General features: G+C 50.8%; 4 protein-coding genes across 6 annotated transcripts; 2 read left to right on the top strand and 2 right to left on the bottom strand.

Moving 5' to 3' along the window:
• Positions 1–516: 516 nt before the first annotated feature.
• PV10_07292 lies at positions 517–5711 on the bottom strand. Of its 3 annotated transcripts, XM_016372179.1 has the most exons (4): positions 4897–5711; positions 4477–4836; positions 4397–4418; positions 517–4341 (listed from the first exon to the last, which is right to left on the bottom strand). In XM_016372179.1, exons 1-4 carry the CDS (start codon positions 5390–5392, stop codon positions 759–761), a joined length of 4461 nt encoding a protein of 1486 aa, XP_016221511.1. In that variant the 5' UTR covers positions 5393–5711; the 3' UTR covers positions 517–758. The 3 variants fall into 3 exon arrangements, with proteins under 3 accessions (XP_016221511.1, XP_016221510.1, XP_016221512.1); XM_016372178.1 differs by having other exon boundaries at positions 4477–5711; XM_016372180.1 differs by having other exon boundaries at positions 4397–5711.
• A 491-nt stretch (positions 5712–6202) lies between these two features.
• On the top strand, positions 6203–9484 carry PV10_07293 (uncharacterized protein). The gene is made up of 2 exons (XM_016372181.1): positions 6203–6400; positions 6453–9484. Exons 1-2 carry the CDS (start codon positions 6236–6238, stop codon positions 9390–9392), a joined length of 3105 nt encoding a protein of 1034 aa, XP_016221513.1. The 5' UTR covers positions 6203–6235; the 3' UTR covers positions 9393–9484.
• A 31-nt stretch (positions 9485–9515) lies between these two features.
• PV10_07294 (uncharacterized protein) lies at positions 9516–14155 on the bottom strand. The gene is made up of 2 exons (XM_016372182.1): positions 11982–14155; positions 9516–11931 (listed from the first exon to the last, which is right to left on the bottom strand). The coding sequence occupies exons 1-2, from the start codon at positions 13930–13932 to the stop codon at positions 9653–9655; spliced, it is 4230 nt and encodes a 1409-aa protein (XP_016221514.1). The 5' UTR covers positions 13933–14155; the 3' UTR covers positions 9516–9652.
• Positions 14156–14389: 234 nt separating this feature from the next.
• PV10_07295 (uncharacterized protein) lies at positions 14390–16753 on the top strand. Its single transcript, XM_016372183.1, has one exon. The coding sequence runs from the start codon at positions 14643–14645 to the stop codon at positions 16479–16481; it is 1839 nt and encodes a 612-aa protein (XP_016221515.1). The 5' UTR covers positions 14390–14642; the 3' UTR covers positions 16482–16753.
• Positions 16754–16981: the final 228 nt, after the last annotated feature.

Below are 16981 nucleotides of genomic sequence, written 5' to 3' on the forward strand. Positions count from 1 at the left end.
TGGTGGGCAGAAGGAAAAGTCTGCCAAAAATTCATCTCACGGTTCGTCGACACAGCACTGTTCGGCCGATTTGAACGACCATGGAAAAACGATGATCACACGAAATCCCAACGAATCCTGCCACGTCGATTCCCTCTCTATCCCTCGAGATCATTTCAATCGTCCCCGAAACCCATCCACCCTATGGAAGTCGTCTTCTAGTTGATTCGCCATACCGGACTCCTCAGCTGTGACACCCGACTCCCACCCCCACCTCCGACCCAAAGACTGCATCCGCATCTGCACCAGTCTCATTACCGAGAAGCCACCACCCTGTTCGCATAGACAGCGTTCGCATAGACAGAGACGAACCTACAGCTACATTGTCCTCAATTCGGGAGGACATTGTGACCTATCGACCATCGATGCAAGAAATATAGACCCCGGCAAAAATTCGGACTCCCGCTTTTAGCGAATCAGCCCCCATCAACAGGCTTTCTCACCAACTCTATAGAAGTCCGATTTTATTCCAGAATGAATCGGTCATACTATACACTAGATCTAGATCTATCATATCTATGCTCTTTTACACCAATATTTATTGTCAATCCACAACAATACCCTCTTATGTACTCCGGTATCCAGCAATATTTAATACCCACCTTGCGGTCCGCTTAAGCACAGCCAGTCTTCAGCCGCGAGGCCGGTGTGAAGTCTGAAATTCCTACACTGAAATCCCTTCCCTTTGCATATTGAACCTCAGCTCATACATGTGTTTCTTACTCTTTCGAACGAGCGACTTGCACGTCTGTAGAAATTGCCGACCCAGGCACCGGCGCAGGCACCATATCCCCTCCGGCTGTCTCGGGCTGAGGATTGGCGAGAATGTCACCTGCACCGCCCGTATCTTTTGCATCCTTCTTATTCCGGACATCTCCGTCCGTCCGGTTGCCTTCATCTGCGCGAGCTTCCTTGGCTTGTTCACTTTGCAACATGCTCGCCCTTCTTTCTGCCTCCTCTTCGTGTTTTTGACTTACGTTGACCGCCAAAAACGTCTTGGGCAATTGCACCGTGTTAAACTTGGCCTTCAATGTAGAAATGACTTCCTTCCAGTCCTGATGATTCGTCAATGATCGTCTCGGTGCCGTGCCAATAGCGTGCTTAGAGTCGAGAGACACATCGAGAGGGTCAACTGTGTGGCAGCCAGGCGAGATGGATATCCTGATCGAGTATGTTGACTCGGCTGTATCGGCGTCTTTGGCCTCGTACAGCTCGAAGCATATCTGCGAAAGATAATCGAGCTCAGGGATGGTGGACCGTTTGATCTTGGTGTGGATACCACCCTCCATAATGCAGTTGAGCAGCGTATAGATGTGAGATTCCTTGGTGAAGTAGACAAACGACTTTGCGTCCCCTGAAGCCTGAAGCTCTTCCAGGTCGTCAACGATTTCTCGCAGCAAAGGGAGTGAAGTCAAAAGGCCAATCTCCAACTTTTCGTGGTCGCTGATCCCATATTCTTGAGGGCCAATGTAGTCGAAGAGGATTTTGCTGTACCGAAACAACTCCCTCAGTCTACCAAGGCGTTGGTCTTGCTTGGATCTGCTGTCTCCGGATCCACTGAAAAGCTTGAAATAGGATGCCCCTTGTTCGTAAAGCATCAAAGGAGGCGTGGAAGGCGGATGCCGGAGAATAGATTGTCTGCGGAGACCTATTTTGTGTGCAAAGCGGTGTCGCTCAGTTGAGCTACTGGTCAGAGATGATACACTCTCATGTCGGGCGTTACTCGCTTGCACAGAGCCCTCCTCTTGCTTCTCCGACTCGGGCGAGACGTTGGAAGACAGCGAATTCTCCTCTTTTGCCAGTTCATCGAGGAGTGACTGACTGGGGGTGAAGACCCATTCGAGAAATTGCTTGTTGTGGAGCGCATCGTACTTCATTGTGTCGTACAACTCAGATATTTTGCTTGGATCCGCCTTTTCAGTGTCGCAGAATTCGGTGAAGAGCTTTTCCCAGCGTTCTCTGAACAGCTCGGCATCCTCGCCTGTGCACCACCTAGATTGTATCGACGCCACAGTGACAAGATCCTTGTTCTGCTGTGCTCCTTCCTTTGTTTCACCCGATCCGTTGATAGCAGCAAGAGATGCGGCAGCTCCGCCAGCGAGCTTCTTGAAATTATGCCGCATGACCCGGCGATGGAACTTTAGCAGATCAATGACAGTTTGCATGACAATGACTGGCTCTGGAACATCCTTGGGCCAGGCAAATTCCTCGGGAACGCTGCCCTCGCGAAGAAGATGCTTAAGCTTCTTTTTAACTTTGTCCATCAGATCTTTGGCCGCATTGGAATCATCGAGCAAATCTTTCCTGACGGTTATGAAATCCTCGGGGATGTCTTGTCGATCCAAGAATGCCGCGGCCCATATTTGGGCGCTTGTTTTGACACGTTTTTCGGAGCTGGTGAATATGCGAACATCCTCCAGAACTTCCTTGTTTAACAGTTTGAAGTCATCCCGCATATTGCTTCCGAGATCCTGAGATTGGTATCGCGCTGAATGCGTCGGCTCCCCACCCCATTTCATCACCAGTTGCAGCTTATCCAGAATCAAGTCATTTTCGGCGGCGGAAAAGCGAGAAAAGGTGACGCCTGAAATAGAGTCGCTCCTCGTTTGAAGACGATGCATGTCCTTGGGGTCCGATGCAAGTCCCGCGGGTTCGAGGTTGGGAGATTCTAACGCCCCAGTCTCTCCTGCATCAATACTGTTTGAATTGGCCAACATTTCATCAGGTCGTCTCTTGCGAAACATTGGCTTGATCTGCACCTTTGTACCTGGTTGGCCGCCTTTCTTGGCAAGGGCATTGCGTAGATTCTTCAATTTGACGGGATCTTCGAGGTTTTCCTTCTGGGCAATCTTGACAGCGGCTTCAACGCTCGCAAGAGCGGCCTCGCCTTTGAGGAGGACCTCCTCATGGTGGCCTTTGAGCAAGTCGGCAAACACTTGAGAGTGAGCGGTAAACTTCAACTTTTGCTTCGGCGTTCGATCGGCATGTCTAACAACAGTGACCACACCTTTGAGTTTCCATGAATGTTTAGACATGGGCAACGGTGCTTCCGCCTCAGTCTGCTTGGGGACTGGAACGGGATTCGCTGAAGCCATCGCTGTGTTGGTGGTTGTCACGATAGGAGGGGGAAGCTCCCTCTCTGTAAGTGGTGGTGGCATGTTTGAGGTGGAAGACTTCTCGATAGTTGGCGGTGAACTGAGTGGGGTCGTCATAGCGGTCCCCTTGGGAGAGCCTGTAGTAGAATTGGAATGGCGTGAAGATTGCGAAATGCCATGGGAGAGTTTCGTCATACTGGGGCTCTTGAGAATCGTCTTGAGTGCCGATCGGTGGGAGTGATTGTTGCTCTGTCGGGGCATCATGTCGCTTGAAGGACTTCCAGAAGCCTCGTCAGTCACCGCTGAACCCGTATCGGTCTTGTACTTTTCGGAGATGAAGATGCCCTTGAGGATACGCGCACAATCATTATAATAGTCTTCATTGTCTTTGACGAAGCTCCACCCATTGACGTCGATGATGAAACTGGAAGTGCCAGTTCGCAACAAGTCAAAGCCACAAATGCGTTGGCCAAAAGCCCGGGCAACTTTGGAAGCCATCTCCTTCTCGGCGTCGCTCAGTTTGGTGACATATCGCAGCTCCTTGCCATGAGTGTTGCGCCTGACTAGGCCATCAACGACGGGTGATTTTCTCGTCTCCGCATGGCAATAATTGAAACCAACAGTATAGGCCTTGACATCTTCGGCATTCTCGGTCTTAAGGAATTGCTCGTAGATATAACTGCTGTTCTCCTCGGTGAGACATCTCGGGACGGTCAAATTTGGATCGTACTCGGAAGATTTGTTGCCGATCTTGCGGAAAAGTCGGCGAGCACCGCCATCTTGGCTTTTAGGAAAGTAAATGATGACATTGTGGTCCTCGCCGTTGACAGGTTTCTCGACAAATGGCTTTCTGATGATCTTGCCATCAAGCACCAGAGTATCGCCATCGTCGACGAGGGAGACCTTGCGTGTTACCGGACTACCTCCACCCGTGCCGTCGGCAGGGCCCTCGAGGACGACGCCCGTCAAATTCTTGACATGTTGTGCAAGTTCAGCAGACTCTAACTTTGGTCCACCATCACGATTGACTTCGACTCGTTTTGGCGTGGGGATGAGCATCTGGTCGAGGATTTTCAAGCAAAGGCGTCGATCCCAAAGCACCTTTTGCATGGAGAGGTCATTGACGACGAAGGGTTTCCGCAGTTTTACGTAAGCGATGGCTTTGTCAAGTGGGAATCCATCAGAGAAGAAGGAAATCAGAAAGTCGCTAGGAGTGGTGAGAAATATGTCCATACTGCATGGGAGAACATTGGGGTACGTACCAGATGGGCCAATTTTCGACGTCTGTTTGCAGGAGAAGGGAATTAGTCGTCATAAGGAGGTGTAACAGTGAGCGACTTACCCTCGTCGAGAATAGCCTTATCGCCAAAAACGATAACTTCGAAATCTCCATCTCCTTGGAGGCGGGTGAGGATTTGGCGGCTGGGACGACTTCTTGCCTTGACATCGAGAGCACAAACACCAATTTTGCCGAGGGAGAGCCTGTCGGAATTGATGCTTTCGTTCTTGGACGAACCAGTGGTGCTCAGCCTCCTGCTGGTGGATATGGAACGTGGGTTAGCCGTCCTCGGGGCCCTGTTTGGGAGAGCGGATTCGGAAGTTTCCGACTTATTGTTTGGAACAACAGGTTGAGTGGCAGTGGCGGAAGGGTCAGTTTTCTGGGGCTGCTGCATAGAAGTAGTATGCGATGTGGCCGTTGACACTATATCCAATTGATTAGGTATGCATAGATCTAAGGATGAAGGCGAGAGCACGGGCAGACCTGGAGTTGGCGAAGTGGAAGTAGAGGATGCAGTGGTGACCACGGTAGCGTCGAAAGCAGTGGTGGAGACCTGAGCGGTGGGTGTAGCACCGTAGGAGATTCTATCATCAAAGCTTTTGACCGAAGCCGGAGGACTTCTAGGGATATCTTCTGACTTGCGTTGAGTGCGAATCGAGGACAAGGAAGTGGACAACCTCCTGTCGACGGAAGGTTTAGCAGAAGGTGGAGGCATGCTTATGCTGGAACGATCGGCAGAGGCTCTTGTGGTTTCGGCATGAGAGGCCTTTCGAATGTCAGAGGTTTTGATAGAGCCTGTGGCTAACAGAGAGTGGGTCGAAGTAGTTCTTCCAGGCCCACGAGGCGGTTGCTTCGAGGAAGTGGTGGAAGAGCCTGCCGAGTGGACGGCCGTTAGTGAGGCGGAATCGTCAAGATCGTTGTCAGACGTATTGGTGGGAATCCGCCGAAGGGGGGGTTGAGAAAAAGACTGAGAATCCATGTTCGAATGGAGACTCAACCTTGAAAAGCTGACGACGTCGGTCCTTGACGTGATTCCCGGAAAGGACAAGGGATTAAGCGATTGACGTGGTACCCCGGTCCAATGGCCGGAGGATGTGGAGTAGAAGCTTGATCTATGAGCCGGAAGGGGACTAGATAGAACGAGTGACGATAGGAAATGAGGCCATTAATTGAAATGGAGAAGAAGAGGAAGATGGTCTATTTGGGATTGATGGGCACTGTTAGCATTGAGTTGGTTAGAGACATGATAACGCAGGTAGAGATGGGAGAAGTCGATGAAAGAATGAAGCTTGGATGAGGGAACAATCTGGCCAAATCTTGGAACTCAAAATGGGCAGGAGCACAAACGACATTGGAGCAAGCGGCGACTCACCAACACACGCCACAGTGCTGTCTGCTTATGAAGGGCAAGTGCTGCCAACACCAATTCCACCAATTGGAAGGACAGAAAGACCCAGAAATCAACCACAGGGACGTCGGTCGAAGGTGGATATGGAGGGGTATGAATTTATCGGATTTGGCAAATGTGTGCATATATGCGTGCAGTAGTAGACGTATGGAGGCTGCTTTTCACGTGCACTGAAGCCCAGACTGAACAGTAAAGGGAGGAGAGAGATGGCAGTGGGAGGGAAATGTGGCTGTCCCTGGAGCGCCACATGTCCCTCCAAAAGACGTCACTTCCCCCAAAATCTAATCCATTCAAATAGGAAGCTTTGCCGAGCAAAAAATATTTTGGTAACGACAAAGAGACACCATACATCCGAGAAGGGTCTGTCTATACACGCCCTTTCAGAGGCAGAAATACCACCATGAATCTCATTGTATGACCTTTCCAAAGGTCTCCAGTTCTTCCATGGACGATATTGTCGAGTTTCCCGCTGCAAAGCGACAGCGGCGAGTAGAAGATGACAATACTGCTATTGCTGAAGCCACCGATATATCTCCCAGACAATCCCCTTCTTCCTCACGTTTATTTGCTCCTTTCCGGGTAAGTTTGTTGTTTCATCGATCCTGTATGCTCCAATCTGACTGTCCTCGAGACCCTCGGTCTAGTTTCTCCCACAAATGTCCCCTTCACCTCAGTACCCTTGGGCAAAACTACCTTTCAAATCACGACTTGCGTTGGTAACAGCCTTCACACGTACGACTTACGCAGAGGTCTGAACCTGGTCTTTCTAAGCCGTCCGAGCTGTCCCAAACCGATCACCGCCACCTACGCATATCGTGACCGAGTTTTCGTCGCTTGGGGTGGTTTGCAATCGAACGAGCCTCGAGGGCTGTGGATCTTCAAGAGGGGACATTTGGTTGCAGAGCTTGACACTCGAGTAACTGCCCAACAATCCATCCAACAGATCTTGGTCTTTGGCTCTTGGGTCATAGGTTGTGGTTCAGAGGCTATAGAAGTATGGAAATCCGATTCCTACGAACATTACACCACCATTCTTCCAACTGGCCGTACAACAGCTCAACATGCTCGCAATGTCTTTTCAGGCTTGATTTGCACTTTGCCCACCTTTCTCAACAAAATTTTTGTCGGCAGACATGATGGTATGGTAGAGATTTACAATGTCAGCACCGGTAAATTGGTCCATTCCATAATATCTCCGTCGGCCACCTCTGGATCTGTCACTGCCCTAAGTCCCGCGTTGGCACTAGGCCTAGTTGCTATAGCGTACTCCGATGGCACCCTCCGAATTTTCGATGTCGAAGCAGACGAGCCAGTGCTCAGTCTACAACAAAAGAATACCACAAAACCTGTGACCTCAATCACTTTCCGCAGTGACGGTTTGGGTGCTGGCGAAGACGGACGCGTCGACGGAGTCATGGCCACGGCAAGTGTCGAGAGCGGGGATGTCGCTTTGTGGGATCTCAATCGTGGCGGACGGTTGACTGGTGTCTTGCGTGGCGCCCACGAAACCTCCAATGCGGCTTCCAGAACCGGTGTCACCAAAATTGAATTTCTTCCGGGGCAGCCAGTCCTGATATCCTCTGGAAGAGACAATGCATTGCGATCGTGGACCTTTGACCAGATGCCATTTTCTCCAATCCCCCGAATACTCCACTCGCGAAGCGGTCATGCTTCCACTATAACTACCCTCAAATTTCTTCCCGCCGCATCCGATGGATCTGACGCTGCGGGCAAATGGCTTTTGTCTGCAGCACACGATCGTAGTCTTTGGGGATTCAGTCTGCGCAAAGACGGTCAGAACACGGAGTTGAGCCAGGGCGCAGTCAAAGCAAAGGCTCGAAAGACAGGTGCCAGCGCTGATGACGGGCCTGGAGTCGAGAGCTTCAAGGCACCTCCCATCATCGATATCGCATGCTCTCTTAACAGAGATGGAGGCATGGGCTCTGTTAGTGGACCGATATGGACCAACTCCAAGGGTTCCAACGCAGAAGAGTCGAGCATGACTGGGTGGGAGAGCGTCGTAACTGCACACGCGGACGATCGCTTTGCTCGAACCTGGTCTTGGGGTCGAAAACAGGCTGGAAGGTGGGCTTTCGAGACAAGTGATCGCCAACCCGTCACAAGTGTTGCTGTGACCACTTGCGGAACTTTCGCCATCATTGGTTCTGCTTCTGGGGCGATAGACATGTACAACCTGCAGTCTGGTGCTCATCGGCAGCGATATCCACCAAAGTTAACTCCTGCTCAGGCCAAACAACTAAAATCTACGAACGGCCAGGTGAATCAAGTCTCAATTCCTGCCAGAGGACATACAGATGCCATCACGGGCATCATCACCGACAACCTCAATCGAGTCATGGTATCGACCAGTTCAGACTGCACCATGATATTCTGGGATTTCTCGACGGGCAGAATTCTGCAAAAGATATCCTTTGACTCGGTCGTTCCAACTGCGATCCGGTACAATCCCGTATCAGGGCTTCTTGCCCTATCGTGCGATGATCTCTGCATCCGCATCATCGACATCGAGACTCGAAAGACTGTACGTGAACTCTGGGGTTGTAGAGGACAGATCTATGATTTCTGCTTCTCACACGACGGGCACTGGGTTGTGACATGTTCGATGGACTCGGTCGTACGAGTATTTGACCTCTCCACCGGACATCTCATTGATGCCTTCAAGATCGAAACGTGCACCAGCGCTGCATTCTCAAGTACAGGAGAATTCCTGGCGACCGCCCACACGGGAAGTACTGGCATCAACATCTGGTCCAATAAGGCGTTATTCACTCATATCACGACCAAACAAATTGACCCAGTCGATGGAATTATAGACCTCAGCGACACTGCACAGTTCCAAGCAGCAAGTCAATTAGCCATAGCAAGCGGCCCTGAGGAGACCGACCAGCCTTACGACGGAGAAGCGATGACCTCAGATACTGACCAACTCGATAGAAGCCTTCTCACACTATCTCTGGTACCCCAAAGTCGATGGCAGACGCTACTCAACCTGGAAAGTATCCGCCAACGAAACAAGCCCATCCAACCGCCAGAAAAACCCAAAGCAGCGCCATTCTTCCTAGGATCCACCCTCACCAACGGACAAGCCAACACCAAAGCACTCACAGAAGACTCAACTGTTGACGACAGCGAGCGATCGCGAATTTCTCGACTAGCGCTGACCAGCCAAAGCAACGGCCAGTCACAACTCACCACACTCCTCTCAAACTTCGACACAACCGTCAACCACGACCCTAAGTCCATCTGCGACTACATGGCCAGCCTACCCCCATCGGCCGCCGACCTGGAAATTCGCTCTTTGAGCATCGATGAAATGCCTATTTTCATCCACGCTCTGACTGAGCAACTACATCTCCGCAAATCCTTTGAACTGGTCAATACCTGGATGAGTGTTTTCCTTAAGCTACACGGCGACATCATCAGTGAAGTCGACGACGTCAATGACGCGGTCTTGTCGTGGCGAAAGGCAATGGAAGCCGAAGAGAAGAGATTAGCCCAATTGGTTGGATATACAAAGGGAGTGGTAGAATTTCTGAGGAGTGCTAGATAGAGTTGGCATCTATCCATCTATAGTGATCAGAAATCACAATCATATTGTGGCTCTCCGACATGAAATCAACCGAGGTATACTGCCGCTCGTCTTCGATAGCGTCGTCGCCGCCCAGACTGATATCACTCACTCCCTCACCCCCTTCCCCCCAAGAAAAACCCATACCATTCTATTTTATCTCCTTCACCTCACAGGAATGGTTTTCCCAGCCCCCGAACTACCTTAAGTAGTAGCAATGACCGACCCCCTTCCCATCCTCCTTACCAATCCAAATCCGCCGTCCCAATCGTCTCCAAATCACCTCTAATCTCCCAGACACTACCGCCCGCCTTATCGGCACTATTGACCCTCTGTTGAGTACTAGTTTCCCACCAACGACGAACCAGGTTTCCATCGATGATTCCACGCCCACCCACACCATCAGTCTCGATTTGTCGATACGCACGCGGATTCAAACTGCAGGGATGGAAATCGAGAGACGTGAGCAGGATGTTCTGTAGATTCGATAGACGGCGGTAAGTCGATTCAGGTACTGGTGTCAGAAGACTCATGGAACCGGATTGGGTGGTCAGAAGGATGCGATGTCGCGATGAGGGTGAGGATGAGGATGAGGTGGGGTTGGTGGGTGATGTTGCGTCGAGAGACATGGATGAAGATGAGGAAGAGGAGGATGCAGACGACGCGATTGACGCGTTGGAACCACGACGCGCTCGGTTTCGTCGTGTCTTTGTGGATGCTGGTGTCGGTGGTGGGAGCAGCGTCATGGCTGTCGGACAGTCGCCTGTATTGAAGGTGCTGCGGATGAGAAGTCGGGCTCCACGTTCGGTCTTGGGATCTTCCGGATCATATTGCAGGACGCGTAATTGACCGTCGTTGTCGACGCTGATGATGTAGAGTTGTCGCCCATCCGGCAGGAAGTCGGCAGTCATGACTTCGGGGTTCTCAAAGTCGCGACTGAGGATTTGCAACTTGTAAGGCTCTTCGGAATATCCCACGAGCCAGAGTCCCGAGAATGCGTCGCCCAGGATACAAAGTCCCGTCCCACGCAACTCTTTGGCAACGGAGACGTAATATCGCATATCCAGGAACGCGACCGGCAAGACCGACATGTCCTCCTTCAACCCACGAACCATACATTTTTGGCCCTGTGCGGCGAGAACGAAGCCTTGAGCTCCAACGTCTGAGATTGCCGATACCGCGCCTCGCACGTCTTCTTGAGTGATGAGTTTCAATTTCAGGTCTGATTCTGGAATGTCGGGGTCTGGCACGACGTCGACAACGTCGAAAATGTACAGATTGCCTCGAGTTGTTACATTTTCTCCTTTGACGACCGCCGTACCCACGACTATCAGATCTTTGCGCTCGTGTGTCTCTTCGGAGATTTCGAGGTTCAGACACTTAACACACAGTATCCTCTCCGAGGTGTCGAAAGTATACCTGCTGATGATCGAGTGAGTGGCGGGGCTCATCAATTTGAGAGAGCTCTGCAGCATTGTTGGGAGGAATGTGGTCGTCTCTTTTTGCCACTCTTGGTGCCATTCATCGTCTTGGGGAAGCTGGAACTCTGTCGGAGCGTTTGTCGCCAATATGTATGAGTGAGTGCGCTCAAAATATGAAATGAAGCTGATGTCTTCTTGGAGTGGTACACGTTGGATAGCCCAGTCGGAGAGACCAACCAGGGTTGTCGGTGGTATCTGGGCAAAGCAGACACTACCGTTCTCTCCAACAAAGACAAACCCAGTGTCGGAAGGTCCGTCTGATATGTTGCTCACTGCGTTAATGCGTTCAGAACCAAGGTTGTACATGTGAGGCGCTGTCGAAGCATGCTTGAGGATTGCGGACGGCGTCGAACCTGGCACGAACACCCATGAGAACCCAGTCGGATTGCCGAGACTATTCATCGACGGCCTCGATAACGGCTTTTCTGAATCACCTTGCCCCTCAGCATATGGGACAGTCCAGGTACCGACCTTCTTGAACTTGTAGCTGCCCACGACGTCCGGAACAGCAAAAGGTTGGTATAGGATAACATCGCCAACAGTGTTGCGAGCGATCAAGTATGGCTGCCGGCAGGTCGCATCCCCTATATCAGCCAAGGTCATCTCAGAGAGATAGTCTTTGTTCCTCCAGTGCTTAGGGATTTGCAGGTCTTGCATCAGATAAGTCGGAAAGAATGACAGGCTGGCGCACTGGAATATCTGGAAATTCAAGTTGGGCAAAGACAACAATTGGAAGTTTCCTTCTGTTGTAAGAATGGCCAGTACGGGGCCGCTCTCCGAGGCATCTGGGTAGAATCTGGACGACTGGAAGAAGTCGGATTCATCTTGGTAGAGAATGGCAGCTAGCAAACTCTGCACGGCGAGGTCTTCTGGAAGCTCGATTTCATCCAATTCACCAGCCTTGTCTGCCTTGAGGAGGCTCATAGCGCCATCCTCCTTGACGATGGCCAAGTATGGGTCAGCGAAGCTCACTTTGACGGCCTTGGAAACTTGTCTTTCGTCTTCATCAACAATGGGATAGATCTGTGAGAGACCGAATTCTATAGTTTGTTAGACCGCATCACATGGGTAGGAAGATGACATTGCTTACCCGCGTCGTAGACTCTGACCTCGCTGGACAAGACCTGAACAGTATGGTTTGTCATGTCCAACTTGCCCACAAATATCGTAGCCCCAGCAGATCCATCAAACTCGGAACCCGGTCTAGGTTGATATTCCCCATCGACTGATTGGAGGAGTGACGATTTCCCCTCTGCATTGTTGCCCTGTGCATTACTGGGGCTCTGGGAGACGATCATCAGGTCATCTGTGGGAAGCGGCCCGCCGGCCACTCGCGCTTTCGTCTTGGAGTGCGAGCTGAAGCTCCAGACCTTGGTGGTTTGCGGAAAAGACAGTTTCTTGGAGATATCGAGGTCTAGCTCTTTGCAAATAAAGGCAACACCACCTGCTCGACCCCGGCCATACGAGGCAACCAACCGCTTTCGTGCTTGCGTCAGATCTTCAGAGGTTGAATCATCCTCTTCGCTGCGTTTCCGCTTGCCCAGAAGTCCGAAAGTAGTATCATTGATAGGCGCAATTGAACACAGTTGATCGAGAACGCGGAATTGAGGACCGCCAGAGACAGCAACATCACCTGGGGCAGCGCCATTGACACGATCGACAGGGTCCGCATATAAGTCATCCTCGTCTTCTGAATCAACATCATCTTCATCATCCACGTCGTTTTCAGTACCGTTGCCCTGGGTGTGGGCGCGAGATAAAGTTCGCTTCAGCTGTGAAGCCTTCTTAGAAGTTGCCAAGACGATTGAATCAGACTCCTCGCTCCCAATGAAAAGGTTGCCCTGACCAATGTTCGCAGTACAGGAAGCTGGACCGAGGGACAGGGTGGACGCGTAATCGTCGTCAATTCTGCGAATGTTCATGCTGGACAATGAACGACCGTCCATCCGGAAAGATAGAAGGGCAATTTCTCCAGTTTGGAGAAAAATAAGCATGTCACCGCTAGGATTTCCAAGATGCTCGATTTGACAACCCTCTAGTTTCAGTCGAAGGTCGGATTGGTCCGTCATAGAGAAGGCAGAGGCGTCGCGAGCGAACTCGTTGACAGCGATTGCGCTTGATTTGCCGCCCTGGTCGACGTGGATTAACTCATTTCCTCCGACCAATAATGCACCACCGACGGGAAGGGGCAAAGGAATGACCTTTTGAACGTCGTTGGGGAGTTTTTGGACGGATTGGAGAGCGGTGGAAGCCTTCTGCTCGAGATCCAAGGCGTAGACAGCATAAATGGTGACATCTTTGCGCTCTGCTACCATGTTGGATGACCGAGCGGCGGATGAGTACAATATGCCAATGGTAGGGTCGCGATATTCGTGGAGGAAGGCAAGGTCGATAGGGTGCAAGAGGCCTGGATCTAGTGCAGTGGTTGGCAAGACAAAGGAAGGGTAATAGGGTGTATCAATGTTGGTGCCATTGTGCGACTTGGGAGCCTGCTCATCCTTGGGTGCCAATTCTTCACCGTCATGTGTATCGTCGTAGTCATCGTCCATGGCTAGATCATCGGAGGTCTGGTGGAAGGGCACAATGGCGAGGTTGTTGACACCAAAGTTGAAAGCGGCACATCTACTGCTAGGGTCGACTGTGAGATGACTGACACAGTGACCGAGGTCGATTTGCCATGGAGCAGTTTGCAGAGTATCTTGCTCATAGTAATGTATTGACAAGGTAGTTATACTATGCAGCGTCGGATCCCATTCAATCAGACTCAATTTAGCATCACGGAGGGCTACCAGAACGGCATCCCCTCCACTCCTAGATGTTTGGAGCTTTAATCTGCCTAGCTGGGTGATAGTTCCTGGGAGATTGTATTCGGCGATCAAAACCAATTTCGCGTCCTGTCCACCAGAGACCTGCTTCTGGGAGAAGACTTGCAACAAGGAGGTGCGGGCTACAAGTAGGTTGCTTGCGTCCTGTGAGGTGAACGCAACCGCAAGAGCGGCGGTGACGCCCTGGGGCGGAAGCAGTTCGGCATAAGCTTGCATCTCATTGATGTCGTCGAGTTGGATTCTGGTGAAAGATGTCCGAGGCTGGGGAGACGTCGAAAGTGTATGGGTGTTTCAAATGGACAAGAGAGGAGACAGGTCTAATGATCACAACATGTCGAACATATTTCTGCTTCGCTGACCTTGCGAGAAACTCAAGTGATAAGACGCTAGAGGGTGCAGGGTCGTGTCAAGTCTTGTGCATGGACAAGCGAATGTTTTGTTTCTTGGTCGTGGAATCTGAGGGTGATTCTGGATTGATATTGCCAAGGGATATATCTTGGCATCACGTGACTTCCTGATGTGTGGCACGTGCGCGTTCTTGCAGTTCTTGCAGTTGTTACAGTTGTTTATGGGGACTAATCCTATCTGGGTTAGATCAATCCGGCTCCTCATGCGAGATGACGATTGACTGACTTTCGAGTTTCCCGGTTCATGTTGTTGATCACTCGTGTCCCTTTCTTCTGTTCATCCCATGATGTATGCCTGGTTTGTTGGTTTTCAAAACTTCCTCATGCTCCTTCTTCTTCATCCTTTACTGTAATCTGATCACTGATTGTCGAAAATCAACGGAATTTCATAGCGACGACTCCAATTGATCGAATCATTCAGTCCTCTCAACACATGGACGACGAGCCTCGGTGACCTCAACACAACTACACCTACAGCGTCTCGTTCAAGTCGCGCACCACGTTTCCCACCCGCCCATCATGCTTCTTCTTCCAAGTGGGCTCCCCGAGCCCAGTGTCCATACCATGGCTTCTGTCGGCTATGTCCAAGTGGCCCTCATCTGGGTTGTTTACGCCATCGCAGTTGTCCTCCTCCTCTCCATCGCTTCGCTATTCGTCTACCTCTACCAAACACACCGAGAACGGTCCATATTGGTCACAACCGTCTGCATCTTCACCATCACTGCCCTCCTAGCCACCGTTTTACTCCTCCCCGTCGATGTTGCTCTGGTCTCCAGTACTACTAGCTCCAGAACAGGTCAACGCAAAGATTGGGCCTCCCAAGATAAAGTGGACGACATAACATTTACTCTGCGAGTGGTGTATTACTTCCTTTACTCGCTTGATGCCGTTTTGTGTCTCGTTGTCATTCCATTCACCTATTTCTGGTATGAGGAATACGATGAAGTCGCTCAAGAGGAGGGTTCACAAACTTTTGGCTCCCGGTTCTGGGGAGCTTTGAAATTCACGTTGGCTTTTGTCTTTCTCGTCGTTGCCATTTTCCTTGTCGGATTCTTCATTCCAAGAGCCTCGAACCATGAAGGGGCGCACTTCGATCTCGATTTCTTCAAGAGATTGCTGGCCGAGAACCGAGGTGAAAAAGCACTGACTTTTGCCCTGGGCATCCTCATAACACTTGGCATTGTTCTCTATTGCTTCTACACTGCTGCAGGCCTGGCTTTATTGCCTCTGACCCTCATCAAATCTGCTCCAGCTATATCAGCTCCTGCTCTGACAGAATCCACTGCTGCCCAGCTTGAGAATAATCAGGAAAGGCAACGGCAATTAGAGGGTCGAGCTCAGGGAAATCCTGATGGTCTATCTTCCAAAGACCAGCGTGAACTCGATGCATTGGTCCGAGAGGAACGCACCCTGCGACGGCACCAGCGACTGGCCGCTGAAGCATCTGGTCGAGACCGAAATATCTTCTGGAAGATTTGGCTCAAGTTGGAGGCTATTTTCCGACCAATTAAGCTCCTTCTAGGAATGCTTTTGGTGCTGGTGGTACTCTTGGTCTTTGTCAGTATGCTCATTACCGGGATTGACAAGGCTAAGAATTCCATCTGCAAACGACACTGCGGCTATCTCCTTGGGCACATCAACATCTTTCAGCCCGTCAACTGGATCCTGGTCAAGTCGGCCAAGGTCTTTCCTGTCGACTATGTCATATTTCTGCTACTCGTCCTCTTATTCTTCAGCGCCTCAGTCATCGGCATCGCAACCATTGGAATCCGCATTTTATGGATCACGATCTTCCGGATTCGAAAGGCTCATACTTCACCCCAAGCCTTACTCATTGCTACGGTTCTACTGACGTTAATGACTTTGGCGATTAATTATTCTATCGCCATGCTCGTCGCGCCCCAATACGCAACTTTTGGGCCACAAACATTCTGCGATCATCCTCCCAAACATCCTGGCGAACAGCCCGACTGCACGAATCACCTGCAGCACATTATCCCATGTACTGAAAACACCGACAATCCTGCAGCAAGGAATGTCTGTACTCCTTCTGTTGTTTCGACCTTTTTGAACCGAGTCACGGTCAACTATCCATTTTTTGGAATTGTCGACTTCTGGGCACAATTTGTGTTTCTGGGCATCTTCCTTATGGCGTTCATCTTACTTCTTTTCAGAACCCCCAAGTTATCCGACACAGATGCTGACGAGGATGAGCTGGAAGAGGAAGAGGAAGGACTTCTTGCAAGCACCGGGCGACGCTTTGGGGCAACATGGCAAGATATCACGGGCCGCACCAGCCATGGCGGCAGGAACGGTGGTGCACAAGGCCGTGGGACGCGTGATGTGGTAGATGATTGATGCTAGGGCAAGGAGTGCGAAAATGATGGGGCCAGGATGAGAGGCATAATTTGTCACTCTGTTTAAGCGGGCATATGAGAGGCATCGACTTTGACCAACAAAATGTGGAGCCTCAGCACTCAGGCGTCAGGGGATTCCTTCGAAGTGCAGATTGTAACAGCAGGACATCTAGCGAAGGGCGAAAGGACTCGTTGTATCCAGGTTCTCTACGTGGTCCTCTGATGCTTATTACTTGACGTATATGACATGTTGAATTAATACACGAAAATTGATTCTCTAGGCCGCTCCGAAAATGCGTTCTCTAGGTAGTTTATTATCATCACTAACACCAAAGGTTTCTTCATTCGAGGGCATCATGATGAAGTTCGATTTAGTTCTGGTCGTACGGAAGTACTGGTATATGATACATGATGTCTTGGCGTGTTTGTCTGGCCGGCGATGTACGGTGAAGGAAGAGATGACTTGCGCAGTCTTGGCTCAGGGCGTCCCTCCGCCCCCTC

Source organism: Exophiala mesophila (assembly GCF_000836275.1).
Source record: "Exophiala mesophila strain CBS 40295 unplaced genomic scaffold supercont1.5, whole genome shotgun sequence".
Taxonomy (NCBI): Eukaryota; Fungi; Ascomycota; class Eurotiomycetes; order Chaetothyriales; family Herpotrichiellaceae; genus Exophiala; species Exophiala mesophila.